Genomic DNA, 24,429 nt, shown 5'->3' with positions numbered 1-24,429 from the left:
TGGCTTGAGCCCTCTCCTTTTGTCACAGCTTTTAAAGCAGCTTTGTCTTTCCTAGAGTCCTTTGTGGTTTGGTGTGTGCTTGTGGTGCTCTGCATATAGCATTGGTGGAGAGCCTACCAGTGGACCAGAGGGTGCAGGACTGAGAGAGACTAACGCAGAGACAAGCTAAGACTTTGCCTAAGGCTAAAATGTGTGGGGCAGCAGGAAGTTTTAAATCGAGCATCCTTCTGTCCACCTGAGATGCAGCACCCACCTTCAATCTGAAGGGTTGGATCTAGCTCCCCACTTCAGCCCAAATCTGAGTAGTGCTGCATCTCTGTGGACGGGGCCCGGAGTCCTAAAGGCCAGGAGCTGGTGTTCCTGGGGCTGTGGTCTAGGCACAGTCTCTTTACATGGGGCCGGGACTCTGTAGAGCCGGGTTAACTCAGGCGGGCATGGAAAGCCCCTTGCAGTGTGATCTGTGCGTTAAGCCCTGCGGTAAATGAGGGCCTGCCTGGGCACAAGCACCCCGCTGGAAAGGGAAGCGTGGAGCAGGGGGCAGCTAACACGTCCCTGTCTGGGAAGGGTGGGAGGGGGCTACGCCAGCAGGCGCGCGCTCCCCCCGTGCTTCACCTTGGTTTATTTCTCTCATCTCGAACCCCTCCCCCCTCCTCTCCCCATGGACTTTCCCAGGAAGCGCGTGGGCCGCACGCGCCGGACGCCGAGCAGCTGGAAATGTGGGATTGGACTCGCGCGCCGCGCCAGCTCCCAGGCACCTGAAGGCAGGAGGCGCGCGCGCGCGCCCCTCCCCCACCCGGAGCAGCCGAAGCGGGCGCGCGGGTGGCCTGGGCCGGCGCGCGGAGCCAGCTCCACCATGTGCCACTCCCTGCGCCCGGCCGCCACCGCCGCGAGGCGCCGGGCCAGGGCGTGAACCGCGCGCGCTGCAGTCTCCGAGGCGCCGGCAGGTGAGCGGCGGCCGCTGGCTCGCGAGCGGGGGGGGCGCGAGGCGGGGGCCCGGCGCGTGTCTCAGGGCTGGGCTGACACCCCAGCCGCGCGCGCGCGCGGCGGCGGCGGGGTTCGGTTGCCGGGGGGGCGAACGGGCAAGCGGCGCCCGGGCGCCACCAAACGCGGAGCCGTGTTCGGCTGCGTCTCCCGCCGCTCTGCCTGCGAGCCGAGGCTGGGCCGCCGGGGACCCTCATAGGGGGCGTAATGTGAGGCGCGAGGCTGATCCGGAATCTCTCTCTGTCTGTTAGTGGACGTGAGGCACCGCCAAGTGACTCGTCACCACCCTCGGGGCTTTACCTCGCGCCCTAGATGTCGCCTGTGAACAGGTCAGTGCCAGCCTGGAGTCCAGTGCTCGCGTCCTTTTCGGAGCTTGTGGGAGGGTCCCGTGAATTGCATTGACTAGATAACTTGTATTTGTGGGCCGTCCTGTTGTTTCGGCCAGCAATCCACGCAGGCGTAGGAGGCCCCGTCCTTTCAGCTGTTGGCTCCTTTCGTTAGGTGCGCTAGTAGTACCCCTTTTGCAACTTGGGCCAGCGGAGATGCAAAACAAAAATGCCTTTCTGCTGGGCTTCAGGAGAAGCTTATGTCTGTGGAGGAAATATTACCCCTGTACAACTGCTGTGCTGGTGGTTGTTTAAGTTCAAGGTGCTGCGAACTGTGTTGCGTTTCACAGACAGATTGAGATAATGCCTTGACAATGGAAAATGGTCCTTTTCTGAGAAGCATTCTGGGCCTCTAATGGTCTTTTGTGAGTTTCAACTCATTGCAAGCTAATGAAAATGTAGTTAAAAAACGAATTAGTCTGAAATAACCTAATCTCTTCCCTTTACAAAAGGGAAATTTGAATATGTAGCTATTTTTTTTCTGTTTAATTTTAATGGAAAAAGAGAGGATAAGAAGTTGTCATCTTGTGTGGCCCATAACTGAACTTCTAGGAGATATCTGCACAGAGGACCTATGCCCATGTGCTAGGTCTGGATGCCTAGCAGTGTGCTTCTGTTGGCCCTGTAGCGTGCCTCAGGCAAGTATGCGCATGCTGGCCACAGTACTTGCTAAGATCCTGTGGAAAAGCTAGAAGAGTTTTGGACCGCAGCTTGTTCCTGGATTCTCCAGATCCCCCTGGATTTCCCAGTGCTTCCTTTGTGTCCCCTCCTTGGCCTGTATAATTTTCAACCCATCTCCTTGACATACCCAGCACAAATCCCAGAGTTTTCTAGGAGGGTGACTTCTAGCAAGCGGAGAAACGAAGGAGGAAAAATGATAATTTGGGCTATTGTGACTTAGAATCCAGTCTAGAAAAAATTAAACAGATCTTTCCCTCACATAAACAGTCATGTTTAGTCAGTTGCAGAACTGATGTGATTAAAACTTATGTGTCTGAGGAATTAGGCCTTTAAATAACACTTTATAATGGATGATCTCGAAGAGTTGTACATACACTAATTCAATGAGCCTCATAACATCCCTTAGTGATAATAGCATCTTTTTTGCAGATTTATTGTTACCTCTGTTTGGGTTGGGTTGTACTTTTATGTATTACATACATTTTTCAAAAATCTATCAAAGCTTTTTATAAGTCTGTTTTATAAAATTAATGATAAATGTTAGTGTTACATTTTCCCCAGCAAAAATGGGAAGAGGATAGAAAACCAATTCAGCATCTTTTTCTCTTGTAAGAAATGTGTGAGGATAAAATAGGGTTAGGAATGAAATAAAAATGCTGAGGAACTAAAACTTTTAAAAAGCTGTAAGAAAAATTACAAAAAAACCCCCCAACTTTGATGATTATAGCGAAAAAGAACAGATGTTACTCGCACAAATTGGAAGCCTAATACAATTAGTAGGAGATGAAAATAGCTGAAATGTGAATATGAAAAAAGAATTTATATGGAACAGAAACTGGAGAAATGAAAGTCATAAACAATAAGGAGGAGGCATGAAATGAAATAATCATGTATTTGCATTTTTAATTGTGTTAATGGGAAAAGATGATAATGAATTTCTAAGTGAATTCTATAACAATTTGTACTTGTGAAAGGGCAAAATAATTCAGTCATATTTTAGATCTTGTATTCTGAGTACTGAGATGGTGGAATTTGATAAGCGATTATGAGAAACATGAAATCCTGGAGTCTGCTAGTTGTATTACTTGATGTAGCAGTTGCTTAAGAAGAAAACATTGCTGTTGAATTTTAATAAATATTATTTATGGATCACCCGGGCTAGAAAGCTTTCACGCACCTAACAAAATAAAACAAGCTTAACACTGAGTTACACTGGCAAAGGTATACCCACTTGTATACTTTATATCAGTCTCCAACCTTTTTACACCCAATATCACATTTTAAATGTCATGGCAAGCCAGCATCTACCCCATCCCTTCTCCGAGCCTGCACCCCGTTCTTGAGGTCCCGCCCTCTCCAAACCTTCCTGTTGCTAATGGAAACTCACCAATAATTACATCATTACACCCGAGCCATTTTGCTAGGGCTGCAGCTGGAGAAAATGGTTTAATTTACATTATTAAACAGATTAAGGGTTTTAAGTTTCTCATGTTAGTTGACCAAACTTAATTTTAAATAAAGTAAAACATTATGTCCAACACAAAAGGTTTCAATGTTTTCTTTATTTATGGCAAGTGTGGGAATCTTTTTTTGGGTCGGGGCCACTGATCCACAGAAAATCAGCCTGGGGCCACACAAGTGAGAAGCAAAAAAAAACTCCTCCAAAAACCCCCAATCCTCACTGATGTGGCCCCCAACTGAGACGCCTCACTCTGGCACTGCAGCCCCACGGGGTGAAGGGAAGGGACAAGGAGGACTAAGGTTCAGGGCTTCCCATAGGCCAGATTTACTTTTCTGGGGTTCCAGAGTTAGTGGATTTTGTGGACCCCCTTAGGCTCTGGGGTGAGAACAAAAATGAGGTGCTCAGTGTGCGGGACAGGACTGCCATTGAGTGGGATAGGGTGGCAGGATCTTGATGGGAGGGCGGGGTGTAGCACAGGGTAAGGAGGGCAGGGTCTGGAAGGGAGTTTGGCAGCAGGAGAGGATGTGGGGTGGGAGGTACAAGAGGGAGTTTGGGAGCAGAAGAAGACTGAGGGTCCCAACTGCTCTGCCTCTGCCTCTACATTTCAAAGGCAGAGGCACAAAAGGGAACCCAGGGTGAGCGGAGACTTAAGCAGCCCCTACTCACGCCCGATCCCAGAAGCTGTGCCTCTGCTTTTGAAATGTAACAAGAGATGCTTGCACCGGGTTCCTCGCTATGCCACTTCCTTGAAATGTCACAAGTGGAGCACCCATAGGGACAAAACCTCTCCAAGAGCCTCAGTGGAAAGCATGGAAAGTAATTTCTCTTTGCCATCATCTTGCCATATCTAGGATCAATGACTACAGCCATGAATCTGAAAAACATTCCTGTTTGCATTCTCCTGCCCCACTGTAGTGATGGTTTTGGAAGTTGTTACATAGTATGAAAATGGCACTCTCTCTTAGTGCTGCTAGTGTGGTCCTGCCATGCATATCATTTACCTCTGCTGTGGCTGTTAACAGTGATCCTAGTGATGATAGTTAGCCATGCATTAGCAAGCGGGGCATTTAGTTCTAGGCAGCTTGAAGGTTGGATATTTTTTATCTGTTTCTTATACATGTAACCATGGAAAGGGAGAGACAGTTGAAGGATTCTGTCTTGTCCTATGTACCAGAGCAGTTTCAATTAAGTGGGGTGAGAGTAAGAACCGTCTTACAGGGAATCTCCAAAATCTGTGCAAAGGGGGACAGAGAAGGATGCATGGTGCAGCTGCGGTGTGCTAGCATAGATAGTGATTATTATAGTCCCTAGTGTGATGAACCAAGGGTTCAAATATCTTTGACAAGCTTCTGATGTATATAATATGCCCACAACAGCAGACTTCCTAACTCTTGATTCTGTAAGTCCTTCAATATGTTTATCCTTTATCAAACAACTGCAAAACTCTAGGTTTGGCTGTTTGTGCTCCTAATGCAGTTGCAAGTGAAGAATGAAATAGGGACCTCCTTGCCAAGTTGGGTCTGAGTGGCAAGCCATTACCCATGTGAATAACCTTAACTCATGGCCATTCACCAGTCCCATGGAAGTCAGCAGGATTAGGTGTCGGGGGGGGGGGGGGGGGAAGAGAAAAGGTAGCATAACTGGGTTTAGTCCTAGTCCCCTGCTTGGCCCAATAAATTACAGAACTGGTTTGAGAGGAGAAATCTACTGTCTCCTGGAAAACATACAACTAAAAATGTATTAAGCTAAGGACACCACAGATGCAGATTGGCAAATGTTGAAGATGTTTATGAAGTTGTGTGCCTCTGAAGGAATGTCATGGCTCACAAGCTCTTAAGACTGTCCAGTATGATCTATACTAACTCCAGCTCAACCTCAGCTGCCACAAGAAGACATAAGGAAATATATGGCTTTTTAGATCTCATTCTGTAGCACACTTGGTTTAAGATTGTTTGGAAGCAGAGGAAAATATTGTACAATGGCTTCAAATATTCATTTTTAATATAGCTTATCTAAAAACCAGCGGTGCTGCATATTTAAAATGACAAAGACCTTGCAATGAAAAGCTGGCAAACTAATATTCCTTGCATGTTAAATTATAGAGACAGCATGACATAAATTTACTTAATGGTAAGTAGTTATAGGACTCTGTCAATGTGCATGGTGCTCCCAAATTCTACCCTCAAATATTTGTGCAACTCATACTTACATCAGAGCAGAATTTAGTCTTTGAATCACTGTTTGGTACAATTTGATCCCTTAAAAGAAGACAGTGCTCCTCAGAAGCATGTTTATGAAGCCCAGAAATTAGTCATCTTTGGCAAGGATGAGTTAGCGGCATCCAGAAAGGGAGTAAACTTTGCATGAGGTAGAAATATAAGTCCTAAATCCCCTTCAGTGTTGTCCTGGAACTCCCAGAAGCCACCTCCAGCATGTGAAAAGGAAGACATTGGGGAACAGGTGCTTGATGTGATATGCTAACCAATAAAACATTCTCTTGACTGAAAAAGGCCATGTGGGTTAGTGCTGTTCATATAAAAAAATGCCAGCTGACCACACTAACAGAGATATAGAGAGCTATCGTAAGATTATTTTCATCAGGGCATGGGAGACGACATAAGCATGATATGGTGGACATGAAGCTACTATGTAGTCTAAGAATGATTATAAGTAATAATGGTATGAGTACAGTAAGGGCGTAGTCTACTTTTGAGTGAACCTCCCACCCCAGGTAAACAGAGTTGGGCTAGTGGAACTCATGCTACCTCTTTCAAAATAGCTATGTAGACTAGAGATGTTAAAATTTGTTTATTTAAGTCAGTGGTTCCCAACCTGTGGTCTGCAGACCCCTGCTGGTCTGTGATGGTACTATAGTGAGTCCGTGGGAAATTTAAAATAGCAATGAAAATAAATGTATGGAGCCTCTCGCAGCCAGCACTCCCTTCAGCCTGCGTGGCTTCCTGAGCCACAGGAAGGACAGACCAGCAACCAGCAAGTTCCTCAGCTCACACTGCTTCTTGAGCACGGGCTGAGAGACATGCAGGCTGCAAGCAGAACTATATTGTTTGGGGGTGTCTGTATGAATAGATAATAAATTGTAAAATATTAATAGATTGAAAAGGGGTCTGTATGATCAAAAAGATTGGGAACCACTGATTTAGGTAAAAGTGTTTACATGCATGAGGGGGAGCGGCTCCTGAGAGCTGGTGTGCACAGAGAGCCAGCTTTTAAGCGGCCCCGTAAGAGGGGTGAGGAGCAAATCACACAGGGAGCCGGGGGGGGGGGGGGCCTGCTTGAAGGTTAACGAATGAGTCCAGGTTCATCAGTTAACCATGTACACATTAACACTTTCACATCCCTAATGTAGCCAGCTCTTGGAAGTTGCAGCTCAAGCAGAAACTCAGTCTCTGAAACCCACTCTCCCTCTCCCCCTTCGCCCCTGTGTCAGATCCTGAGCTCCAGCCCAACCCTCAGCTTCACAATACTATCTATGTAACTGCAAATGAAGATGATTTATTGTTTTAAAGTCTGTATTCTCTAGCATGCTTTCTTCCTGATTACATTTCAGCGCTTACATGCCAGAGCAGGGTGGTGGCTCCTGCCTCTTGCCCCCTTCCCTCCCCTCTCCTCGCCTCCCTCCCGCCCTCCCCCCCCCCCCCCCCCCCCCCACTGTTGCCTCTGACACAGAGGCAGCAGTGTGGTGGCAGGCAGCTCCATGGGAACTGGTAAGCAAAGGGAGCCAACTTAAGAGCGGTCTCCCCACATGTGCCAGCTCCCGCCTGCCTCCCTCCTTGCGCTGCTGCCTTTGGCACAGAGGCGAGGCAGCAATGTGTGGGAGGAGGGAGGGCTGCATGTCACTGTGAATGTTACCCAATGAGCCGCGGCTCATGGGTACACTTTCACATCCCTAAAATAAATAGTGCTTTGCTTTAAGGAGGCTGTTTATTACCAATCATTGTTTTCTGAGGGTGCAGAACTGCAGAGTCTGAGCTTGTCAAATATGCTGAGGTAATTGTGGTTGGTGCCAGGTGATGCAGTCCAAAGTTCAGTCTGAGTGTGGAAGAATTGTGTAATTTTACCTTGAGCAGGTGACAGCTAGAGGCTTGAAACCTGAAAAGGGACCACACTTGAAGAGACCATGAGGGATCAGAGGTGTATTTGGCCAGGTAACTTTCCTCATGGAACTGAGGATAACTGTACTATGAAGTTACTTGGTGAAAACCATGTTTAATTTTTAGCAGAGTTCAAAAAGATTGGGCACATTAACAGCAAGAACATTTGGGTTTTAAAAGATGGCTGAGGGTTGGGAAGAATACAAACTCTTCTATGCATAGACCAACCTCTAACTCATATGGGTTTGGAAGAAATTTTCCCAATGGCAATTATGGAACAATTTGTCCTGTTGAAGGGTATTTGTTTTTGTTTGTGTGTTTGTTAATTACAGCTTTTAGCCTTAGCCACTGAATATCCCGAAACAGCATAGTGCAATAAACAGAGTAGGAGAGTTCCTATATGTTTATTCTGGGGATGTGAACGTGTACCCATTTACATTATTACCAATGAGCCTGGACTCATCAATTAATCCTAACGGTTACATGCAGCCCTCTCCCTCCGGTATATTTATATCAGAGGCGGGAACCCCTGTGCATGGGGACCCAGCTTTAGAGCTGCACATACCAGCACCCTCAGAGCCGCCTCTCCCCCACCCCGCACTGCTGCCTCCCACTTTTTACTAACTCATTTAAGATAGTAAATGGCAAAGATATGGCAAGTTGTATTTTAACATGTTAGCTGGTTGAGGTGAACCTGAGAGGGGAGCCTGATATTCATTTCACCCAGCTAACACATGTTAAAACACAATATGATTACAATGTAGTCTTTTTAAAAGGCCTCTTGACTTCTTTAGATGCAGCTGATACAGTTTAATAGTGTTTCCCAGATACTGGTGTTTACTAGTATTGATAATGCTAAGCACCCCCGCCTGACTTTATGGTGCACATTCACTATTTGTCTCTAATCGGAATGGGTGCGCTGCTATTGCACACTTCCCATTCACTTTTAGTTCAAATTAGAGTTCCAGTCATTCCAAATGACTTCTTATGATGCTTGAATTTCATCCTATTGCACAGATTCACAATCCTGCAGAGAGGTTATGGAGAAAAAGGAAATAGTATTTGTGTAATCTTTATATCCCTTTGCAGTTCATGCAATGCAAACAATTACAAAGCTATTGCCCCTCCCCCTTTGCTTTTTGGTAGATGCGGTACAGGGGAATTGAGTAGAGATGGATTGTTGAACAACTGCTTTTTTCCTCACCTTCTGTGGTTAACATTTGTAATTATTAGTCTAACAATGGTAACTTTACCTGTTTTTTGTTAATCTAGGGAGAGTGAAGTGCAGTCTGATCACTATGTTGCATTATATATGTTCAACCAAGCCTGAATGAATTGGTTTAGAAAAGCAACTTTTCAAATGCTTTAACTTTGACTGTTCTAGGGAAAACAGAATGAAGGAAGTAATTTCTAATAACACAACCAATATATCTCAAGCAAGGAAAGCTGTGGAGCAGTTAAAAATGGAAGCATACATGGACAGGATAAAGGTAAATTAAATCAATGTTGTTCTGAAATAGTCCTTTACTTTTGTTTAGTGATGTTTGCATTTAATACTTCAGAAAATCCATCACTGACTACTTTGCAATATGTTCTATGAAATAATGTTCAAAGAATAACATAAAAAATGATTTATAATTGCTTCTTTCTGACTTTAAGTGGGCTACTTCTCAAAGGACTGTCCACCCTACTTTTTTTTTTTTTTTTTTTTTAGTAGGGTCCATTTACATCAGTAAATAATAACAGGTAAAATAGAAGTCCTTGCATCTCTAGCTACCTGTTCTGTATCCACAATCAGATGGTTTGAAGCCCTAACCCGGGGCGAAGAAAGAAAAGATTCAAGGGATGTGGGTTAATTAGTCCACAGTTTTATTAATTAATCTGGGAAATAATCAATAAATCATATAGTGTAGATTGTCATTCTTTATCAATCCTAGCTATTTGGAAGGGCTGCTGTTGCTGGGACCCCATCACCCTCCCCTTTTATAAGGATGAAAGGAGGTATGGGGAAGGGGGGTTCATCTCACTGCTGTATTAGATGTTAGGAATGCTAACCTCCTTTTCCCAGAATCACAACTCCAGTTTTATCAGGGAACTGGACCTCTTATGGAATGAAGACCTATACTGGATACTAGGGATGTGAAAGGTTAACCGGCTAGTCAGTGGAGGCTTGACATCTCCCCACCTGCCATGGGCAGGGGGCTGCTCCAGTCCTGCAAGGGGCCCACCGAGGGCGGGGGCTACTCTCGTCTGGAGCAGCCTATGTCTGTGGAGGGTGGGAGCTGCTCTGGTGGGGGCTGAGAACCCATAGCCAAGCCCAGTGCAGAGCTGGGGACTGCTCCTGATGGAGTGGTCCCCATCTCAGGTCCTACTTAGTCCATTAACCGAACGCTTAACAGGTTAACTGATTAACTGGAATTTTACATCCCTGCTGGATACCCATTAAGTTGCAAGAACTTGACCTAACCTTACTAATATCTCACTGGTGATCTGACCTGCTGTAAGGAAGACCAAAAAAAAAAAAATCATCCAGGCCCAGCCAATCTGCCAGTGAGTATAAAATTACTTCTCAGTCCAAAAAGAAAAAGGGATCTAGTGCAGTGTCCATAGCTGATCATAAAATCAGACCTATTCTGATCCTGTGGGTGGGGAGGGTACGTGCTGCTGGTCCATGATCAGAGAGATACTGTCTGGAAAGAACCATCTATTCTATAAATACTCTCCCTCCTACAGCATGTAAGATGGTTGGTGTCCCACCAGAGCCAGCCTCATCTCGGTGCCTTTGACTCCAGTAGCTGTCCTCCTTGCATCACCTTGTAATCAGAGGGGAGAACCTTAAAGGAGCCCCAAGCCCTTTTTTTCCTTGATGGCAGGACAAAGCTCACCAGCATTTGGGTGGAGGTGAAAGCAGTTTCTGTGGGTGCAGATTGCATCAGTACTAAAGGAGGCTGTCCTTTAGAAAAATTTGGCCCTTAGAATTTGCATTGCTCCTGTAAATCACTGTTTTTGTCTTGCTGTGTTACCACAGAACATCGATGAAACACAAAATACACAATCCATTTCACCTTTGTTTTGTTCAGCAGCGTTGTCATTGTGCTGGAGAATTAGGTTGAATGATACAAGTGTAACTCCCAAGGAGATTACTTGGATTCCCGGGGCCTTGTCTGCTGGCAACTCAGGGAGAGGCACTCTGAGTTTGCCTTGGCTTCCCCTCCCTACCAGGGCCAGAGTCTGCCTGGCAACCCATGGGGAGTGAGATGCCCCTCCCAGGGGGAAGGAGAGACCATTGTTGAGGGGAGTCTGGAGCCAGCCAGGGAAAGGGGAGGACTGGCTGTGTGGGAGCTAGTAAGCCCCAGGCCTGCATGCGGGGTTCCCCCTGAGAACTAGCCTCTAGGGACCTGAAGGCAGGATCCCTCAGCTGGGTTTATGTCTCCACTGTTGATTCCCAGTTGTGGAGTTTGCTGGGGGGCTTCCCCAGCCAGGCTGAGTTGGCTCCCCAGCTCCCTGGGTGAGACCAGTCACCGCATGGTCAGCTCGGCTCTAGCAGCAAGTTCAGGGCTGCTGCCTGCTGTGTGGGTCTGAATGCTGGGCTGGGAGGCTGTAGTTTTGAATTTTGGTGCAGTTGTGTGGTCTGCATCTTGAGCCCTGCACCCCTTCGCGGTGAGGGGAAATTCTGGGACCGAGCAGCCTGGTTCCTGCTTGAAGAGGACCCTTGTGAGAAGAGAGCAGCCCTTTGCAGAGACTGAGTCATCTCTCAACCTGAGGCTCATTCATAGAGTGTGTGAGTACACCAATTTTTAGTTAGTAAGTCAGGGAATTTGTTTGGGGATTTTATTACCTGCAGCATATTAAACCAGTGGAGGGATTTACTGCCTTCTCCCATTTGTGGGTCCTTTGGGCTGTACTGGACCTAGTCAGCTCCACTGCTAAATCACTGCAGAGAAGGATTGTGTGGTCAACAGTCATCAAGGGCCCCAACAAAGTACGCGTACCAACGGGACACTAACCTCACAGTTGCTGGGCACCGGTGACCCTAAAAATAGTGTTTTACCCTGTTCTGTTATAATTGTCTCCTGTTTAATATAATTGTGTTTATTATAGTGTATGTGTTTGTGCTATTTTCTGGGAGTCTCCAACTATCTGGCAAATACGTGGGGATTATCCTGGGCTAGAATTTTCCTCCCAAGCTGCCCTGGTGATCCTGCTAGGAAGGAGTAAGGGGGGTGGAGGCACTGCCAAGTACATCAATCAGAAAGAATAAAATTGAGTGGGTGGTGGGATCCAGAAGAACCCAGACCTATCCAGCCGAACCTGAAAGGAGATTGGCTTTAAAAGAAGGTAACCAGGTGGAGAGGGGGCGCTACACAATATTTCATTTTGGCTTTTCCAGGTTTGCCAGTATATGATATTTGAGGACATACTTCTATTAGGGATGTAAACCTTGTGTACAAAGGTAACTGTGTAACCGCTAAGAATCACAGCAGTTGCACGTGCTGCAGGCTCTGCAGTATAAAGCTTATTTAAGTTTTATACTGCAGAGCCTTCAGCGAAGCCTCCCTGGTAGCTGGGCCTGCAGGGAGGAGGCTTTGCTGCGGCAGTGAAGTTGCGGGCCTGTAAGGGCTGCCAGCCCTGCTCCTGGGGAGGCTTGGGGGTCTGTAGCCTCCTCTTCAGGAGCAGGGCCAGCAACCTTTGCTGGCCCCACTCCTGGGGAGTCAGCCCATAACCTGCAATGGGGGGATAGCGGGGCTGGGCCAGGCCAGGTCCAGTGGGACCCGTGGGGCTGGAGCAGGCCCCCAGCCCAGGGCAGGCAGGGAACTGCTCCAGCCCATACCGGTTAACCATTTACATCTCAAATGTCTATGGGTAAAATATTACACCTTCAAATGTATCAAGTATGTGGATGAAGAGATTAGGGAATTGGTTAGGGAATTGTTTTCATATTTTTAGCTGAAAAGTACAGATTTACTACTTTTCATCTCTCCTCATGTCTTTCATTAGGCCAGCATATTAAAAAGGTATCCTGCTGGGCACGCAGAATTTCTGAGTCACTTTAGAAGGGCCTGATTTTTCAGTTGTATGAGCCCAGGCTCATCAGTTAACCATTTACACTTTTGCATCCTTACTATACACGGGGATCTCTAGCTTTTTCCCGTTCCAAATTTGAAGGGTTGGGGTTTTTTTAACCGTGGAAAAAATACAGTAGAAACCAAGTGACTGTCAAGGAAATTTTGGTACATCATTTTAACTACCTTATTTGAGAAGGAATCCATGTGATTCTACAGGAAGAACTTGAACGCACTGATAAAGCATATCAGCTGTCTCCATATGAATACATATTCGTAGATTAGCTCAAGAAAGATAAATGGCATTGCACATAACTCAGATCACATGGGGGAGAGGATCTAACGTGGCTCTTTATTCTCTCCAAGTTCTGGGTTTTTCTAGGGACAAAGTGGCCCAGCATAATTTGGACATGTATGGAGAGCTAAATTATTGCATCATTCTGAGGCTGCCCTGTAGGTTGCAATGCTATCTGGAATCCTGGCTGCTGAACCACCTTTGATGTACCTTTCACACCTCTTAGGTGGCTATCTCGCAGCTGTCTTCATAAGTGTCAGGGCCAGTTTAGTAGCTGTCAGACTAGAGCTTTTCCAGCCTCTGCTGACCCTGCCCAGCCTGCTCTGTCTTAGACCCAGTTTTCTAAGGCCTTGTCTACAGTGGCATGTTTTGTCACCAAAAACTGCCCTTTGTTGACAAAACAATGACAAGCTTTTGTTGGAGGAGAGGGGGCACCCAGTTTGGTGACACAAAACTTCCACCCTGCCATAGACTTTTGTCTTTTCCCCTCCCTTTATTGTTGACAAAGAGCCAGTGTGAACAATGTTTTGTCCAGCGAACTGGCTTCTGCATCCCATAATGCCTACCCTGATGGCTGTGCTCATTTTTGTAATCTCTGCTGCCCTGCAGACATGCGCTCCTCCACTTTCAAAGCTCTGGAAGTATCTGACAGCTGAGTGCTCTGCTCTGTTTGGGGAACTAACCAAAAGAGCAAATAGTTGGAATGCTCCTGTTTTGCCTTGCTAGAAACACAGCAGCAGGCAGACCATTGCTACTAAGGGAAGGCTGGAGAGACGGCTGTGCTGCTTTGACATTCCTCAGCACGGAGAGCTCACAGAGTTGCTCGTGATACTGCTCCCATCAGCTGAGGAGGCTATGGGAGAACTCAGAGAGAACCCCAAGAAGCGCAGGAATCAGCTCTGCCTTCCCACAGCACTACACTGTGGGATGCTTATCCACGTTGCTATGCTCTGTTGACAGGGGAGCTAGCAACGTGGCCATGAAATGTTGACAATGCAAGGCAGAAAAATTCACCAGTTTTCATTTGTGCTGACTTTTGCATGTCGACAGCACTTTTGTCGCCAAACCTTTCCAGTGTAGACATAGCCTAAGGTCCATTTCTTCTCCCTTTCCTCTCTGGGGGAAGAGAGACGAGACTGCCGTGATCTGCTGAGCAACCCCTTATATAGGAGGTCTGCCCCCAACAAACCTTCTCTTGTTCGCTTCTGGTAAGCCCAAGTGTTTTTAAATAGTTAAAAAAAAAATTCCATCACTATCAGATCAATCTTCCAAAGTAGACAAGACCTGAATTTCTAGTGAGAAGAAGAAAAGGAAGGAAAATGTTTTTCTTAAAATACACTTTCTAGACCACCTTCATACACATAAGGAAACGAACAGGGCTGCATTACACACCACCTTGCTATGGTTGCCTCACGTGCTGTAACCAACAGCGGTGATGTGAGCCTGCTCATATCAGCATTTTGCGGTCCTACAAGTTGCATTTGGAAGTGCCCACGCTCCGTTACAACTTAAATTGTTCACAACTGGCTAGAAAGCAAGCATTATGGCCCATCAGAGAAGCAAACAATGCTAGTGCACTGGAGTCCAAAAGGGAAGCTAACTGAAGAGAGGGAGAGACAAGACTCCTACCAGTCACAACATCTGGAAACATTAATACTGATACATGTACCAATGTCTGGGGGGAATGCTGCTCTTGATGGCTTATCATTAGTGGTGGTGCAAGTAAACAAAAGTTCTTACTAGTATAGGAGGGGAGCACAGCAACTATGGGAGGGCCATGTGACTCTGCCCTGACCCCAGCCCAGGACCCCTGTTCTCTTCTCCCTCGTTCCCATTCCACATTATTTGGGGAGAGGAGGGCTGGTGGTGGGGTACGGCAGCCGGAGGAGCTTCTGGCAGTTCTGCTCCTTGTCTCCTTACCTGCCCCTCCCAGCCAAGAAAGGAGCAGAACTCCCAGTCCCGCCCCTTGCCCCTGCATGGAGCTGTTGTGTCTGTGTTCAGGGTTGGGGGCGGAAGACTGGTGGGGAGTGAGCTGCAGTGGGGAAAGGAGAAGAGTGCCAGGAGGTCCTCTGGCAGTCGTAGAGCTCCAAGTCCCAGCCCTGTGCACAGAGATGGGGCAGCCAGTGGAGGGGCTGAGGATGGCCAGCCGGGAGTCTAAAATAACTTGCTGGTATGGCATACTGCTCCATACTGGCCCACTTGCATCACTGACCTAAGCCTGAAGAATGAGTTACAGTAGAAGAATAGTAAACTGAGTTTGGTGGTGTTTGACTATCAAAGGTGAGGACTGATCCCACTGCATGGAGTCAGGATGCTGCTATGGCTCCTGCCTAGGAGAAGCCACTTCCAAGTTAGAACAGGCATCGCACAGGAAAAACTGCTGGTGTCTATGGAAGATGCTCATTCCTGCTAACCAGGAAGGTTATCAAAATCAGGTGGGATTAAAATAATGTGATGCTGCAACTGAGTGCACCCTTGTCGTCCCATGAATAGAGGCTTGGAGCTCTGCTCGATCTCCTCTCCTTTCTAAGTAGTAAAATTCAGCAAGAAGGAATGCTGAAACATTTAAGTATCATGCTGTATCAGCTATTACTTTGTTTCCTCCTCTCCCCCCCCCCCTCCCAAAAAAAAGGAAGTAGAAAATATCCCTTACTGGCTCTGAATAGTGTTATGAGATAAGCTGCGGGGTTGCTGAGCAATGTGTGTGAATGTGTTGATTTTCAGCTACAAAGGAATAAATGGAGTGGGTGTCATAGCAAGGATAGTAATTAGTCACAATCTATGACAAGACAGATGACATAGTAATTGCAGCATTTTTCCCTGTCATTTGAAGCTGATAATTATAGTACAGCTAACAGGATTATATTCTAACTTGAACCGTTTAAATCACCTCTGTTGTTCTGAAATGTAATGGTAAAATTTCACAGTCCTCCAGAGGCTGCCAGTTGGTTTCTGCATCACAACTATTTGATAACTTTGACAACTATGTACTTTTTTTATCCTAAGGGGAATAGAAAAGATTGATATGTAAAATGAGAGACTGGGTAAATACATATTTTAAAACAGTAAAAAAGGGAAGGTGTTAAGGAAACACTTGTGTTGTTAACTTCGTTAGACTTCAGGTTGACCAGTGAATTCTGATTATTTTAGCCACTTCCGTGGCCAATGTAAATGAGTTTTTTATTAAACAAAAGCCACTGTTTTATAGGGGAAATAGGGAAGGATATGATGCTAATCATTTGTTAGGGTCACTGTTCTTAGTCATGTAATATTGAACAGAAACTGCCCAGCAGATTCAGCTTGAATATTTTAAGATGAGCAACTGTTATTGAAGTTTAAAATCATGTAATTTGTGTAACATTTCCTATATTTCAAATGTGATAACAACCTCAACATATTACCCTGTTGTACCTTATTTCTGTAGGTATGCATTAGTAGGTTGTTGCAGCACATCTCTTGGGTGCTGACAGAAATACATCCATAACCTATAGAAGCTCATCCTGATGTGACTTAGTGCTGTTGGAATATGACCAATAACTCTGTTATAATTGTTATAATAGTCGATCACTGTTGCTCTACAGATGTCAGGGGACTACTCCAGTCTCAAGGCTGCATAAACAGCTCTAATGCAGTGTAAAAATGAGGTAGGAGTGTTTCTCCCATAAATTAAAGTTCTTGGGCTTACTATCGGGAAGAAGGTGGAGATTTTAACTCATGATGATGGTCTATGCTGCTTTGTTGCTTGCTGTTAATTGAAAACTGTTGCATCATACTGTAATGAGTTTATGCCTCATTTGTGATATTTGGCCTGATATTAGTAAATCTGAAGTGTTGAAAGGTACACCAGCTCTCTGTTTCTGGAAGAATTCCATTTCCTGTTCATAAATTGATTTGTAAGTTAGGTGTGAGGGGTTTATCATGGTGTTAGCCAAGGGATGGATTCTGTGGCTATGCTGCAGTGCTATTTTGGGATACCGGAAATATCCTGAAATAGCTATTCCGCGTCTTTTGAGCACACCTGATATTTCAAAATGTAACAGGCTTGATATTCCCACATCCCTGTAAATCTTGTTCCACAAGGGTTAAGGGACATTTCAAAATAAGCTATTTTGAAATTACCTTGAAATAAGCTACACAGTTTGCGTAGTGCAAATTGTATAGCTTATTTTGAGGTAAGGGTGCAGTGTAGACACATCCTGTAATAGGTTTTTTCAATCTTGAATTGTTGTGACGCTGCGTATTGTTATATTTTCAGACTTTATGCAATATAAAGTACTTATTACCATAATCTAAATGTAAAGAACTTATAACCAGTTGTGATCATCATCATTTCTAGAAGTTGGAACTTCTGTGATCATTCCAAGTCTTCATATTCAGTCACATTGGAGTTTGTGTGGTTGATCACTAGAATTACATTTTATTTTTCTCAAAAGGTCATGGTAGAAATTATTGTCTTTCCCATCCAGTGGAAATCTCTGTGTTTTATATTTAGGTTTGTTACCTTTCAGAAATTAACTGCTTATGATAGGCAGCAGCCACTTACAGAAAAATCAGTCCTCTGTGCACAGAACTCGCACTGAAGTCAATGTGAGTTGTGTGCATGCTGGGCCTGCAGGATCAGGCCCTAAATGTAACAGAGAATTGGTTTCATTGATAATATGTCTTCTTAAACAGAAAAAGCATCACTAAAAATGAAGTAAGCATCTTTAGCTAAAATGTATTTCAACTTGTTGTGGAGGTAGACTTAGAGGTTTATTTACTATGTAATAACTCTTTACAGTAATGAAGTTATTTGAGGCATGTAACATAGCCTTACAAAGTAATGGATTTGATGTCTGTGGAGGCAGATCTGGCTCTGAGGGTTGGTTTTACACAAGGGAATTCAGAATAAGCGCAGTGAGTAAGGGGAGAACTCTGCCTTGAGGATTGTGAAGTGCAGTTGAGGTTGATTGAGAGTGAGAATGGAGAAGCTGAGATCAGTTAGATTGTAATCTGGGGCAGCAAATTCAGTTCTCCTTACTTCTGTTTCAGGATACAAGGAGCATACATAACCTTCTACGTCTGTGCCATACCCATTGGCCAGAGTAGTGTGCTTACCGTTCAAGGGAACACAAAGTTGTACTTTGCACAGTTCTTGCAAGAGTCATTAGCAAGGGAGAGTTTGTTGTGCCATCTTCTGGCCTGCCTTTCTGGAGTGTGGGCAATGATAATCTTGTCCTCCTTATATTCAGGAAGGCTCCTTGAAGACTCCCTTTAAATTATCCAGTGAATTTAAATGAAAATCCTGTCAGAATTTGCTGAAAAGATCCTGCAGTTTTTTCTGGTTGTTACAATTTCACAGCTGTCTGACCACTGATCACTCCAGAAAAAAAGTGAAAAATCATCTTTTCTTTTGCCATATCTCACCTAGTAGATATCTGAGTGAGTCTGAAAATAATGGGGACAATGGTCTCCACCCATCTCCTTTGCTTCCTGCCTTTGAAGGTTGGCTTCACTCATCCATGTTGTTTTCCTGTTGTCTGATCTGTTTCTTTTTTTAAAGTATTATTCTTTTCTGCACACCTCTTTCCCTTTAAGATTTGCTCAACTTACTATTTTCCTGCCCTGTGTAATACTGCTTTTCCTAGCTCTGTACTGCTCCAGTGAGACATTGTTCATTTATAAGACCTCTGCCTGACCCCCACTCCAGCATGGTTCCCGTGCTACAAACTAGTTATCAATGACTTTAACATTTTTATTTCCTCAGCTTAGGAGTGTAGTCTGTAATGGGATTCCATTGTAATGCATGGTTGGTTTTAAGTTTTCTAGCAGATCATCATGTTTTAATGGGTACAAAATTGTATGGAATAAGTTATTTCTTGATATGAAAATGGTTTGGAAAGTTCACATGGAGCATGGTTAAAAGCCTATTTAAATCAGTGGCAAAGTCCTGAAGAAAATAAGTGGGACTTACAGTGCATCCTGAGGGCTAACAATTGATACTGAATGGGCCTTATTCTTCAAGGCACTGGGCATCCTTTGCTCCTTTAAAGTCCCCTGGTAAAGAAACTTATTGAGATTTAGCTGAAATCTTGCATCATTACTCTAACGAACATTTTTGCATGGAATGGAAATCAATATATTGTAATTGACCCCAGTATACCAATCAATATGTATTTTGTATAATACTAAATCAAAGTGTGTGGGTACTTCATATGGAAAAATGTATAGAATTTCATACATTTTCTTGCTGTGGAGGACGTGGGTGGCAGGACCGCCCGCGTCCTCCACGGCGAGAAAAGCCTGGTCTGCTGGGGGGCCCCCCCACCCCAGCAGACCAGGCTTTTCTCACCGACGCCTGGGGTAGAGCAGCTTGGGCGCTGCCGGGTTGGTCCAGTAGCCCCAAGGAGCGGCGCTGCGGGACCAACCCGGCAGCGCCCCAGCTGCTTTGTCCCAGGTGTCCAGATTCAGCCGCTGTTGAAACTGATCAGCGGCTGATTCCAGGAAGCCTGGGGCAGAGCAGCTCTGCCTCCTGCTTCCTATAGTCAGCTGCTGGTCAGTTTCAACAGTGGCTGAATCTGGACGCCAGTTCCGACTTACATGCAAATTCAACTTAAGAACAAACCTACAGTCCCTGTCTTGTACGTAACCCGGGGACTGCCTGTACATAGAAAGGTTAGCATTCACAAAACTGTGTAACAGGAAGGCAGGTCTCTTTTAGGTTGTATAGTTCAAAAATCTCTATAGAAAGTTTTCATTTTCTGTTTAATTTCTATGGGACTTTTCCATAAGAACAGATACAGTAAAACTTGTTACCTGTATATTTTGGAAGATTTATCCCATGAATATAAAAGAATAAATACAAATAAATGTTAAACCCATTTATTGCTAGATTCAGATTATAATTAATACTGTATTTATCACATTAATTGGTGATTTCACAGAGGGTATTAAAAACTCTCTGTTTGCCCCAAGGAAATGGTTAGAAAGATATTCCATGAATCAAGACTGTTTCCTATCCCCTGTGTTGGAAAACCTTGTAAAAGAATGATCGGGCCCAATGAGTGAGAGCAGGTTCAGACCACCTTGAAAAGTGGATACACTAATTTGTTGCTGCCTTCATAAAGAGAACTTCTTGATATTTTATGCATAATGGGAATGTTTAAACAACGTGGACTATCTCAGTATCAGAAGAGCTTAATGATGGTTATCACTTTCTTTTCTCCTGTTAGGTATCCAAGGCTGCAGCTGATTTATTAGCATACTGTGAGGCTCATATCAGAGAAGATCCCCTTATTATACCAGTGCCTGCATCTGAAAATCCCTTCAGGGAGAAGAAACTCTTTTGTACTATTCTCTGAGTCAGTTTATAATTAAAAATGTCCTTTGTGAAAATCTATTACTGATGGTGCATGCTTTTAGCATTAGATTTTCCCTGAGTTATCAACAATTAAACCCACAGTTAACAATATTTTTAGAAGCACACTACATTTTTATGGTAAATAAGTGGTTTACATGCAGATTTAGGATATCCTCACTTTACTGTCAATGCATACATTTAATAATTTCACTTATCAGTAAAGACTTGTTTTTAATGAAAGAATTAAATATTATATTAAATGGTTGTTATTTTTTGCCAATCAGATTTTTCTGAGTACAAAATGAGTCATACAGATTCTTGAGCCTATTTTTAACTTTTGTTTTCTTAGAAAGGTAAATAATTTATTTTCATTTGCCTTTACAAATTTGAATCTTAACAAATGCAGACTGTCCTCTCTTGAAGCAGAATGCCAGTTGCTGCTGTAATGCTGCCTGGAATGGTCAATCCTGTATGATAGATGCTATTTATAAATGTGGTGTTTAGTGGAATTAAGCCACATTGTGTGTCTGAAATTTCCTTTACTGAACAAAATAAAGGAGCCCGCAACGTAGGGCTTGCTATCTTAGCTCTACTCCAAGAAGGCTTATTGAAATACAAAAAGCCATTTGTCTCCCATTCTAAAATTGTAATGGTATAAGCTTTTGTAAGAAGCTCTGAGTAAATATTTGTTCATTCTTTTAGTTGGCTGTGCTGTGGAGCACATTACGATGCTGCTTTTGAACAGAAGTAAAGTAGGCCCTTCATTAATACTTGCTACTTCATTGCAACAGACTGCAAAGCCTCAAACCTGCCATCAGTGAGCAATATATAAACTATAAATACTTGTTTAAAATGGATGCATTTAGAAAAAGATGAGCATATGCACTAAGCATGAGTAGTATATTTTTCACCTTAATTATATTTATAGTCTGTGCACCCAGACTGAAACAATCACTGCAGTATTGCTTATTTTTCAATATATATCTGTACAATCCTTCCAGAACAAAGTGTCATGGCATTAGGAATGGTAAACACAGATGAGTCACAGTACTGAATGTGCCATAAGACTTCTATAGGTTAGCTATTCTGTGTTGTTTTAACACCCTAGTTCATTGCATAGAATGTTCTCAGTGTGTGAAAACGTAAGGCTTTTGCCAAATCCTGCTCTCATTGAAATCGATAGAAGTTTTGTCACAGACTTCGTTCAGGGCTAGATTTTTTTTTCCATTGATTTTTTCACCTGGTTTTGTTGTTATAATAAACACTGATACATTCCCAGGAAAATTAAATAAAAACTGAATACAGAAATACAGATATATCAGATATCTTACTATAAGTGGAGCAAAAATTGTTTTCTGAAAACTTGGAAAAAATCGTGTTTTTTCTTGCTTAATAAGGTCTTTTAGGGAATCCTTTCTATTTAGGAAATGATGTTGTAACTTTAAGGCTGCGCTTGTTACCATGGTAACATGTTCACTTGCCCTTAGTCAATATGTACAGTTTTAATAGAATGGAGAGAGAGGGGAATGTAGGTCACACAGTTGTATTCTCAAAGGTTTTGTATAAGTTTGCATTTGTGGCTCATTATTACTGTCTCATCTAGCATTATAATATTGCAACCCCTTAAATAGAATTCTTGTTTTCTATTTCAAATTACCTCTAATGTCTTCAAATTAAAGAGCCACCTCAAGTACTCTGGAGCATCGTTTAAAAAAGCTGTATTTACAAACATGATGTCTGTTCATTGGTAAACTTATATTGAAATGAAAACAAGTAATTGTTTTGTGCATGATGATCTGTACCTGAAACCCTGATGAAATTAGTCTTAAATGTGTCTGTTTTTGTTGTCTAACAAAAAAAAACCCACTAGTATGTTTATAACAACTTTCATCCTCTTTAACAAGATCAATCCAAAACTCAGACAAATCAAGATAATTAATGTTATAACTACTGAGACTCTTCTGTGCTTTCAGTAAAAAGGTTGTAAATATGTAATCTGTACCTGGTGTATTGTATGTATATAATATATCTTGAGAGCATACCACCTGACTGCATAATTTCATTTAGAAATGGACTAGCCTTCATAGATTGTTCATGTTCTGTTTAGCATTTAGAATGTGTGAATACAATGGGGAAATAAATCAGAGCATCTTTCTATTTGTGTTCTTCCCAAAATCTCATGCCACTGATAGGGAGTGGCTATTGCTGTCTATAGATATGAAGCTGGCATTGGCATTTTATATTGAGTGTTCCGTAAATCACCACAACTTTTCATTGCTATCGCAGAGTGTATGAAGTGACTCCCCATTACATCTCAACACCTCTTCTCCTGGATCACTTTGTTTATTAAGCTCTGCTATGACTTGGCCAAGGTAACTGCCCCGCCTCTCACTGCACACACTACTAGAGTGCAGGTCTCCCCGGTGGCATTCTTGGTGCAAGTCCCTATCTGCAGAGCAGGGACGTGGTTCTTGGTCCATACTTTTACTACACATGATGCCATTACACAGCAGACACGGGATGACGCTTCTTTCGGCAGAACTGTTTTGCAATCTGCCATGAGATGAGATTTGACGACTCCTCTGCACAAACTACTGGTAAGTCACATATTGGAATGCACATGAGCAATCACTCAGAGAAAAAATGGTTACTTTAGTAACTTTTTGGAGATGTGTTGCTTGTGTCCATTCCAGACTCATTCACTCCCCTCTATCAGATTATACTGGTCAGAAGGAACTGAGCGAGTGTCCAGTTGGCAGAGGTGTATATAGACAGCCAAGGAGGCACCATTACAGGAGGCACGACAGCTAACCTAACAGGTACTGCTAGGGAAAATCTTCCAACGATTGTGCATGCAGCGCATATGCCCACATATTGAAATGTTCATGAGCAGCGCATCATGAAGAACAACAGATATGAAAGGTAAATTAACTTTTTTTTCTTCAATACACTGGGCCTGATCCTGCTTCCAATGGCCTGGGTGACAATAGAATCAAGCCTGTGGTCTAATTTTTATATTTGGCGCTGCATGTTGTCTATTCTGCTCTCAGCACTGTCAATCTACATTTACGCCTTTCAGAATCAGTTCCTGAAGCTGGTGCACAACCCATGGCTCTCATTGGAAGGTGAGGCTGCTTGATCCTTTGCAGAACACACTCAGTGCCACACCAAATCAGGCACTGAGAAAAGGAAGCTAAATGTCGTGTTTCCAACTTGTGATTTAAAGACTCGTTCTTTTGGAACATAATCCAGGGGCTTGCTGTTCTGGAAAAGTAAGATTCCCCAAGATGAGTTAATAAAGTACAGGCAGTCCCCGGGTTACGTACAAGATAGGGACTGTAGGTTTGTTCTTAAGTTGAATTTGTATGTAAGTCAGAACTGGTACATATTGTAGGGGAAACTCTAGCCAAACATTTCTCCAGAGCTCAGTTTTATTCTCCCACACCTCACTTCCCTCAGTCCTTTATTCTCAAGCTGAGGTGTCTGCTGAGAAAAGCCGCTCCGCGTCTCCCTGGTCTGCTGGGGGGAGAGGGGAGGGCACTACCTTCATGTCTCCCTGGTCTGCTGGGGGGGAAGCAGCTAGTGCGAGGTTGCCTCACCCCGTTTGTAAGTAGGGATCTGATGTAAATTGGATCCATGTAACCCGGGGACTGCCTGTATAACCCTGCCATAACTGGATGGATGGCATTTCTGAGGCTGGCTATTTTGTGCCCAAGGGTGGCCTTACTTTGTTGTCCATCAGCTCTGCTGTTTGCTGATTGCTCAATTGAAAGTGTTTTCTTTCCTGCACTGAAAACTATTTTGCTCTGCCACATGACAGAATTCTCTTTTCTCACTCCCATAGTCATCTGGCAAGCAGTCTGTTCTGTTAATGGGTAAGACATTTATGTTTGCTCTTGCCACTGTATTGATTACAGATATTTGGGAATATGGGAGGAAGATCTGTTTAAACTGAATTATTACAGTTCTAGCTGATAGGCCAAATTTTGCTCTTAATATTGGTTATTCATTCAGATCAACTCTTACATGTGTTTTCAACTCCATACAGTTGTATGTATTGGTATAGAAAACAGATATCACAGCCCTTTAGGACTGCCATAGAATCTTACT

General features: G+C 43.8%; 1 protein-coding gene across 1 annotated transcript; it reads left to right on the top strand.

Moving 5' to 3' along the window:
* The first annotated feature begins 685 nt into the window (after positions 1-685).
* Positions 686-22,360, top strand: GNG4 (G protein subunit gamma 4). Its single transcript, XM_075924802.1, has 4 exons — positions 686-944; positions 1,233-1,310; positions 9,007-9,112; positions 20,192-22,360. The coding sequence occupies exons 2-4, from the start codon at positions 1,294-1,296 to the stop codon at positions 20,318-20,320; spliced, it is 252 nt and encodes an 83-aa protein (XP_075780917.1). The 5' UTR covers positions 686-944; positions 1,233-1,293; the 3' UTR covers positions 20,321-22,360.
* Positions 22,361-24,429: the final 2,069 nt, after the last annotated feature.

This window comes from Pelodiscus sinensis, chromosome 3, assembly GCF_049634645.1.
Source record: "Pelodiscus sinensis isolate JC-2024 chromosome 3, ASM4963464v1, whole genome shotgun sequence".
Classification (NCBI taxonomy): domain Eukaryota; kingdom Metazoa; phylum Chordata; order Testudines; family Trionychidae; genus Pelodiscus; species Pelodiscus sinensis.
Note: the sequence above shows the minus strand (reverse complement) of the source record. Positions and strands in the feature narration are given on the sequence as shown.

Bases quoted from the DNA above. Each gene is read 5' to 3' on its own strand.
- GNG4 (XM_075924802.1), top strand. The intron at 9,113-20,191 runs GTAAATTAAATC...TTCTCCTGTTAG, and splicing joins CATACATGGACAGGATAAAG to GTATCCAAGGCTGCAGCTGA.